General features: G+C 43.0%; 1 protein-coding gene across 1 annotated transcript in view; it reads left to right on the top strand.

The window, feature by feature from the left end:
- The first annotated feature begins 930 nt into the window (after window positions 1–930).
- efna3b (ephrin-A3b) overlaps window positions 931–9,745 on the top strand; it is a 60,958-nt gene continuing 52,143 nt past the window's right edge. The window contains exons 1-2 of the mRNA XM_069695926.1: window positions 931–1,353; window positions 1,634–1,846. Of these exons, the coding sequence (XP_069552027.1) occupies window positions 1,737–1,846 (110 nt within the window). The 5' untranslated portion in view covers window positions 931–1,353; window positions 1,634–1,736. The remainder of the gene's footprint in view (window positions 1,354–1,633; window positions 1,847–9,745) is intronic.

Genomic DNA, 9,745 nt, shown 5'->3' with positions numbered 1-9,745 from the left:
ACACACACACACACACACACACACACACACACACACACACACACACACACACACACACACACACACACACACACACACACACACTCTGGATGCATAGTTTGGGCAGTGGAGGTGACAGAGGGGGCAAATTACAAAACATTTTAACCATGCTTCTGCAGGACAGAGCTGCTGCATTCATTTCTAACTCATCAGGCAGGTGAGCCACTCCCATGAGGAGAACTCCAAATCTATTGTAACTTAATAGCTTTAACCCATTTTTGAATTTATTTATGGAATACTATAAATAAAAAGTAACTTACTGTCATAAAGGAAAATGTGTGTCATAGTTAACATGCCCAATATGCAATAGAGTGGGCAGTTTGAATATTTTCTGTATAGTGGATGAAAATGATGAGCAGACTTGCCTTTGCGTTTTTACTCGTGATTATGCTTGTTAATGCTGCAGCTATAAGAGGTTTGCACATGATAATAGTGCTGTATTAGAGTGACTTACACTCTCTGGGAATCCAAGCCAGGAGGTGTAACAGTGGAGAATATACAGTATGTGCGTGAGTCTATGGGTGTTTTTAGCTTTTGTAATAAAAAAAAGTGTGTGTGTGTGTGTGTGTGTGTGTGTGTGTGTGTGTGTGTGTGTGTGTGTGTGTGTGTGTGTGTGTGTGTGTGTGTGTGTGTGTCACTAAGAGGGGGTGGTGGGGGGTACATTGAAAAATAGGCTGCAGACGGTCGCTGCAGACAGAGGGGGGGGGGGGGATTCAGAGATTTCCACTTTTACACCGTCAGTGGAGGTTGAGCAGTTGACAAAAAAAAAAAAAAAACTTCAAGTGGCAGTGATGCCTGATGTACTGCAACTCGGCCACAATATTGGAGGAATGCGCTTTTGTCGCTCGCAGGGGGGTGGAGTTAGGAAGTGAACGAGTGCTGCCTACCAAAGAGAGAGGAGAAGGAGGAGAGAGAGGAGAGAGAGAGACGGGTGGCTGGGCTGCTCACCGTAAACGATGGTTGTCGGAAAGAGTCTTGAAGACCTAATGAAACTGGCTGGTTGAATTCTTTGCAGTGATTATTGCGCTCTGGCGTGCTTTACATCTCTCGGATCCTTGGAAGGAGAAAGAAGAAGAAACTGCAGCAGCACGCAGAGACTAGTTTAAAAAAGAAGAGGACTTGCTTAATATCTATTATTTCACTATCGTTTTTCATTCTTAGTTCTTCTTCAGTAAGCCCTTTTTGCATCTGCAGTGCACAAACTCTTTCCCAGCGCACCGGACTGTTTTATGCCCGGAGGAAGACCGACCTCCCGCTTGGACCCCATACCGTCCTCCGACTCTCCTCCGGCGGGCTCAGAAGCAGCAGTTCCCGGTGAGAAGAGAGGACCAGGCGCAGCTCAGTCTTAAAAGGGGACCCGCTCACACGGACCATAAACCCTCTTGTCTAAAGCCCCAGGATTTGTTGGGGAGGGAGGAGGGGGTTCGCAGGGTCTGTTTTACTGGGGAGGGGGAGGGGGGGTGCTCAGTCACCTCACACCACAATTGACTTTTGAGTTTTACAACACTTATTAACTACATCAAGTATAGTCTTTGAAAGAATCCGTTTGTATGCATGCATGAAGCTTTTGTTTTCCCCCTCTCCCGTCTGTTAGGCATTTGCTGGGATGTTTGAGTCCCGTTGTTTGGTGGGGTGAAGGGACCGAGAGAGTGGCCGGAGAGACCAAAGGGACGGAGGCCGAGAGAGGAGCCGAGAGCATGGCTCTGGTAGCGCTGTCTCTCTGGGTGCTAACGAGTGTCACCTGGGCGAACGTGCTCCAGGTATCAGCCAACAGGCATTCCGTTTACTGGAACAGCTCTAACATACAGTAAGACCCGCAACTCCTTATGTTTGTGTGTGTGTGTGTGTGTGTGTGTGTGTGTGTGTGTGTGTGTGTGTGTGTGTGTGTGTGTGTGTGTGCGCGCGCTATTTTCTTTGATCTCTATTCTCCACCTGTTAAAGGGAAGAAAAATGTCCTGGTATGCTCTCTCTGGGGTTCATACCATCGCACTTCCAGTTCATCAGTGGTTTATTACTGTTGAGCATCGCTTGTATGTGTGTCTTTAATGCACCATAAGATTCACAGCAGCCACTTTCCTTATGTATCTTAATGGAAAAATTATTTAGATTTTTTTTTTTTTTTTTTTTTTATTCAAAAAAGGCCTCCAAACGTTCTTTATCTATTTGGGAGCACCGAACTGCTCTGTCAGATGGCTTCAAACCATCTTCTCTCCATCAACGGTCAGACATATTTAGTTTGTTCCTCAGTCCACCACCAATCTCCGCTTCTAACAGTTTATTCAGTTACTTCCCTCTGTTTCTCTCTCATCTCCTCTACCTTTAGCCATATATGATGAAGGCACAGAGAGGAAAGGAAGCCTTCCTCTGTCTTTCAGGGCTCTTTCTCTCTGTCTTCTCCTCTATCTGGTTCAATTAGGACCACTTCTTCATCCTGACCCCATTGTGTTGTGTTGTTGCTGTGTCACTATTCAATCTCTCCTTCTTGCTCCCTCTCCAACTTGCTCTCTCCTTCTATCCCTCCCTAACCCCCTTTCTTGTTTACACTCAGTCCGTTGGCCTTTTTGTTATCCTCCTAATCCTTCGCTCTCCCGTCCCTATCTCGATTGAAGTGAAAAAGCTCTTTTTTCCCCGACCCCTCTCTCTTAGTTTTTTTTTATTTTTTTATAGCTGCCTTTTTAATACTGTCCTCTTGAGTCCATGGCTCTGCTACTGGATTCTTGAGGATGTAGCATCAGTCTGCAGCAACACACTCTAGGCTTATCTTTCTTGGTACAATTCTCAGAAAAATCTTCTGGTATGTTGAACCAGCTGTTTCTCAACACATCCTAATCTATGCATCAACGTTTCATTTGGTTACGCTCACCTTTTTTTGTGCCTAAAACGCATCGACAAAATGTTGTTAATTTTCCAGCGAAAGTCATATTTTACAATGAATATTGGCGGATTTTCATCAAGTTGTGTGATTTACCGTGTTGGCAATTTCTCGATAAGGTCACAAAATAGCGCATCAGTCAATGTAAATTTTATGTCTTGGATGCACATAAGCGTGCAATGTCACACATTAACACATACCTTCCTTTTCATCCTCCATCTTGCAGTGAGTCCTGTCTTTGTGTGAGATATGTTTCGGATACCAGGTGTCCCTCAGAACATCTCAGCGTGTGGTATTTTACCTCTCCTGCAGAATTTACTGGGCTCCAAGATGAGCAGTCAGACATATAGCGACCCCGTCTCATGGCAGTGCTTATTAAAGTGGTAAAAAACGTGAAAGCTCAGAAAAAAATGCTGCTGTTTTTGCAGTAGGAGGATGAATGAGCCTGTCCCAAACACTAACTCTAGGCCAGTGATTTTAGTTTACAACAGGAAATAAAACTACATCTCACAACAGAATTATTATAGATAAAGTAATAAAAGCAGAAAATATGATGTTATATACAATGCTGCAAACAATATTACCATTCCTAAAAGTCAGAAAATTATCTCCGCCCATTTTACAGAAGCTAATGCATGCACAGAAGCTGCTAATACATTTTGGCTGAAAATGTCATTGTAACTGTCCATGTGGAGGGTGCTTATTATTCAATTTCGATACTTTTCCCCCGCTATAATAAATGCTAATGAAATTCCACCTTTGGTTTTCATATCAGTGACAGAAGTTGATTTTGGTAAAATGTGGGGGAAAAAAGGCTCTAAGGCATGAAAGAAAGGGAAGACGTGAATCCACGGACCTCCGTACAATCAGCTCGGCGTAACATGAGCAGCGTTAGCCTTGGTAGTGTACTCTTCATTAAATAATTTGTCCGCTGATTTCTGTTGTACTTTTAGTGTTGTTTTTATTTCGACAAAGCAGAGGGAGAGCTAAAGCAGTCTGAATCAGCCTAACCTTTAACCCGACTGTCTAGGGCCTGAGTGCTGCCGAGCCCAGCGGTCTCTCTTCTCTCGCTCTCTCTGCACGTTCACTGCCAATACTGTTTTCATCCCAGTGGCAGAATGTTCTTAGCCCCTGCAGTGTAAGTCTTAGTGTATGTGTCTTTTATGAAAGACTGTGGTTAATTAAAGAACACACTGCCTCTCAGTGGACCTGCCTCATCCCTGATCTTCCCATCTCATCCTCCCTCTCTTTCTCTTCCTTACCGCACAGATACACAATGACAATGTATGAGCACTGAGTGGGGATAACTTTTTCAATTCAGCCTACTTAGTGAATTAGGAGACAAAGGGGGGCTATGGACAGTGGCACATAAAAGACAGATAACCTGTTTAATCTACTCTTTCAAACAGCATCGAACCATTTTCCGCCAGCACAGATCCTATTTCCAGCATTTATTTTAATCTCTGCACTCAACACCACAACATCCAACATTTGTAGGGCTGGCTGGCGTGTCTCTAGCCGTTGGCGATCGGCCTCCGTGGAGTTTCTCTAACTCACAGTGTAGTGTGGAGGTTTAGAAGGCCAATAATAAGCTGTAGTATAGCTGTCAGTTTGAGTGGTAAACACATTGTAAAGCCTCAGGACTCTGCAGTTTCTCAACCAGCGCCTGACCCCGAGCCACTCATCAACCACGAGAGACAGGCTGACACTGTTAACAAGAATTAACTACTTCACACGCACGTGTGCACAAACATGCACGCTTAACATTTGTACTTGTGCACATGCTAGCATGCCCACGTATATCCGTGACTGTGTGCGTACACATAAACGTCCACATTTCACTGTTGTGTACTTTTTATTTTTAACTTCCAAAAGATGGATCATTTCCTGCTTTTGCGCGTTGCACAAAGACTATTGCCACTGCACATCAGTCACTTGTCACTGATATCCCTGGGCATGAATGTGTGTGTAATGGTGTGCATTAGTGTGTGTGTGAGGCCTAGTGTATGTGTGTGTTTGCCCCGTTACAGATGTCTCTGTTCATTGATGGGTGACCAAAACAAAAACAAATCCATCAGTCCGTTAAATCACACATTATCTTCCACCACCTGGCAATTAACCACCGCTGTGAGTGTGAGCGTGTTGTGTGCGCGGGTGTGCGTGTGGGTATACATGTGCTTGTGTGTAATTCAATAACACAGCAGTTAACTGATTTGCATAATAGATATCTGATGATATCTCTTAATTTATCAGTTGTATATTCTGCGAGTGATTAGGTAGCGAACAAACACACCCGTAAACACCTCTCGACATTACGTTTGTGTGTGTTTCCGCGTGTGTGTGTTTATCAATGACACTGCCACCTCAACGCATGCCGCTGGAATGAAGCCAGCTGTCGCAAGCAGAATTTTCCCCTCATATGTATGCACACGCGTGCGTGTGGTAATCGATGCCGAGGTGCAACTTGTTTTATATTCATCCAGCTCGTCAGAGTTGCACAGAGACACGTCACGCAAGACGGGAGAGAAATAATGCAAGAATATGAGACGAGAGAGACAGTGAGAGAGAAATACAGTGGGAGTGGTTAGAGAAGGGAGGGAATCTGGACGAATACAGATGGATTTGGTGCTGAATTATAATAGAGCAGGGAGAATAGGGTCATCATAATAATGGTAATAATGCTCAGCTAGTGCCTCAATCCACACGCTGAGTTCTCACACACACACGGTGTTGTAACACAGGCCCGGTTTATGCGTGTATTTGCATGAAAGAGAAGGGGTGAGGGGGGGCGACGAGAGGATTAAACAGGCCAATCAACAATCCAGTTGACAGCAACACAAACCTATCTGTCTCCCAGCCCCACTTAGGACCACAATATTTACATTTATGAATATCTGCACAAAGAAGGGAATTATTCACTCACAATCATAAGACGCATCGGTCCGTCTGTGTGTGTGTGTGTGTGCGCGCGTGTGTCCGTGTGTGCGCAACCCATCAATCGTCCGCCACCACTCTGATGTGTGTTGGCGCGCGCACATGCAACAAAATCTCACACACGGGCTCAGTGATAATCATAACTGTTATAGCGTATAGACACAGTGATCAGACTATTCATTAGTAACGAATAATAAGGCCACAGAGTACGGGTGAATGGATTCTGGCTTGTGGGTGTGAAGGTGTGTATGCGTGGTGTGCAGACGCTCACACAGAGCCGTCATTAATTAAAAGCAATAGGGAACACCTGTGTGATGGATGACTGCTGTTTGCATAATAAGATCCAGTGGTCCTGTCTTTCCCGTGCTGTTGCGTGCGCTCTCTCTCTCTCTCTCTCTCTCTATATATATATATATATATATATATATGTGTCCGTAGGAGTAAATAATTTTTTCTGATTGGACAGGTATTGTCTGGGAGGTGAGAGGAGAATTAAGGGACATGGATGAGAAAGGAGGGAAAGACATGAATTATTTTCTTGTTCTCTGTCTTTTCTTTCTCTTCGGGGATATGCTAGATTTCAGGCGCGTGCTCCCACCTCTCTGTTCTTCCCTCATCCTCCTTATTGTCTGATGGAAAAGCACTCTCGGGGTGGTGGTATTTTGGGAGCTGTATGGTTTAATGCGAATCATGTGAAAATCTTTTCTCTGTCAAATTAACTTGGACTAAATCTTTCCAGTGCGAGGAAATATGTTGCCTGGCTTTGAGGGCTTGTTTTTCTTCACCTCACCTCACCTCACCCACACTTTGTGTGTCTTTTCTTTCCTCCTCGACTTCTCCTCTCCTTTTTTACACTTTGAGGTTTTGACCAAAGCCGTCTCTCATGTATCATTCTCAAAACACGTCTTTTTGCAGATCTTATGAATTACACTCAGACATGAAACGCACATTGATCTTGAGAAAAAGACAAGCCTGAAATATCGAGCCCACCCTATTTTTCTGCATCTCGATTGGCTCTTTCATTTCCTCAAACGCTGTCGCGCTTACATGATCGACTAATCGGAACCATTGCTGTGAAAATGGAGTATTGATGTTAAGCGTTCCTGCTTGCTCATTCTTGAGTCAAACGTTAACTGGTCACTGTAATGGTTTGGATTCAAAGGAAGCCAGTTCTTAGGGATTTTACAGATGTAATTCTGCTTAGACTGAACTTTTATTAGAGTCACTGTGAGTCGGGCAATTCCGATCGAGCCTGACACAAAGTAAGGGTCTTACAGGTATAAATGCCTGGCCTAGGATTGGTATTGATCTAAGTGACTGCTGATTCCATGCTGGCGGCTCAGTGGTTAGCACAGATGCTTCACAGACTGTATTTTCAAGCCTTTCAGAGTCCTCGTTAGAAATCTCCCCCAAATGTTGACTAGGACTAAAAACACTCCTACATTAGAGCAGAATTAATTGTTCTCTTTTCGAATGAAACTTCCTACACAAACTCAGAAAGGAAAATACATTCTTGTTTTAAAAAGAAGCCATGCATTTTGGGACAATCAGAACTATAAAGTGAATTAATGTTGATTAATAGCTGTGGATTCAGATCAGTTCAGGTCACAGCTAGATGATCTTTATGCAGCAGGAAAAATAAAATAAAATATCATCACTAGTGCTTCAACTGGTGGAGAATTTATTTTTGGTAGTCATCCTCAAGGGAGGTGGAGGTGTAGCATGGTGGGCTGCAGTGAATTTGCAAGCTAAGAGAGCTGCACATAAATGTTGTGTTCTCAGTCAGTATTCAATTCCATCTGCATTTTTCACAAAACCTTTAACAGGAATAAATAATGAATATAAAAATACAAAGAAAAAATCTTTTGGGATTGGCCATCAAATTAAATTTAGTTTGACTTGTATGATGACCTACTTTTTTCTCTCTATAAGAACTTTTGTAAATGTTAATGTGCCTTGGTTGAATTAGCCCTGTTATGTGGGTGCAGCTTTTTTTTAATGCTAAAAGTCTGTTTTTGAGGTCTGGGCACATCATGCGTGTCATTTGGCCCAAACGTCAAGGATAATGCATGCAGAACCAATATGTGTTGATAATGTGATATGGATTTAGTTGGAATGTGTCTTCGTCAATGCCTGGATCAATGATTTTTGCAATTCATGACACTGACAAATCCCTGAAGACCACATATTTTCACAAAATCTTTTTTTTCCATCATGTCTCGGTTCAACACTGAACAATCAGTTAGTATAATCAATTACATGTCACATGTACATTCTGTATTTCTTTGTCTTTCGTGAAACTTGAACATTACGTTTGGACGGAGCGCTACATTCCAAACAAAACCAGACTCAATAAATGTGAATCACTGAGTCCAGTCAGGATCTCTGAATATCTTTGAGGGTTGTTATTTCAAATCACATTATCTGCATTTAATATGTATACATCTCCTGAGATGTGAATGCATGTTTATCATTGCATTTGCCACCCACTGGAAACGAATAGCTCAGAGCAGTGTTGCAGCTCAACTAAATCCGTAAGCTGGCAGGGTGACTTTCCTCCGTTATAAATGCTGATAAAATGGTTTCTATCTCTGTGCCTAAAAGGATGACCAAATATGCATCCCTCTGAGACTTTTCGGTCAGTTGGGACAGATTTCCTAATATGAGACTGCAGATACATTTGATTCCAGGTTTGGTTCCTGCGTAGCGATGCTTGGATATCCACGTCCTTGCAGCCATATGCTATATAACAGTTAAGACTGGACAGTCTAAATTACCTGAAGGTGCCACTGTATACTGTCTCAGAAGTGCCGTCTGGCCAGTCTGAAAGTGAGTTAAAGCTCCTCTCAGGTGTTTGGACAAGATGAGTATGGGTCGCCCAATTTAATGCAACTTTCCAACAAACAACAATCTCACAGCCACACCTGGGTTCGGGCCAGGTGTGGCTGCACAGGTATGAAAACTGGGTGAGCTCAAAATGTGGTGCAAAATCTTTTCTCCACATGCTGACTTTCATCACTGTCCACACTCACTGCTTAACTGTTCTGTTCGTCTGTGTTGTCGTAACAGTGGAAATTAATAGAAAAAACAGCGGATTGCAGCCAAACTTGAAAGGTGAGAAAGAGCCGGGGACAGATATGAGTCGATAGACAGGCTCTCCCTTTACCTCTACTTAGTGCCTGATTTACGAGGATCTCAAATAAAGGGTATTAAATTTATTTTATGTTTATTGCAAACGTTTGCACAATTATTTTGCACCCGTTTTGCAGGTGATTTACTGAGAGTAATTGCATCTTTGATATCAGGTGCAAATTGCTCTATCCAAATGAGGTGTTCGAGTGTGTTCAAGTGTTTCCAGCCGTTCTAACAGCACGACTACCAAAGCAAAAGGAAATCTGATCCCATTGGAATTAATAAATATAAATATAACAAGAACAAAACGCTATAGAGGAGATTATCAATGAGGAAGTCAATGCCGTGGGAATAACAAAAAGATCAATAGATTAAATTATGAGAAGATGGCAAGATATTAGGCGGAAGAAAAAAAAATCGATTTATAAAAACGTCGGGAAAATAAAACAGGAGGAACGGTGGATGATGCCTCTTGACAAACACTGAGCAGCAGGTGCAGCTCTTTCTGTGATGAGTAGGTGAATTAGTTTAATTCGGTGCCTCCCGAGTGTTGGGGAACCTTATGAAGCCTATTGCCTACCTGTGAATTCTGCTGGACATCGCCTTCAGGACCTGGGACAGCAGAGCTGAATAACGGGACTGGGTGGGATATCCAAGCAGCGATACACTGGAATGACCCAGAGGCAGGAAAATGCTTTTAATTGCTAGTATTACGTGGCTCCTACTTGTTGTTGGTTGTCAATCATCATTCAGTTCATTCAATAACTT

This window comes from Brachyistius frenatus, unplaced genomic scaffold (genome assembly GCF_029030835.1).
Source record: "Brachyistius frenatus isolate BFR_SWC_R1_liver_20210118 unplaced genomic scaffold, ASM2903083v1 Contig_20, whole genome shotgun sequence".
NCBI lineage: Eukaryota > Metazoa > Chordata > Actinopteri > Embiotocidae > Brachyistius > Brachyistius frenatus.
Note: the sequence above shows the minus strand (reverse complement) of the source record. Positions and strands in the feature narration are given on the sequence as shown.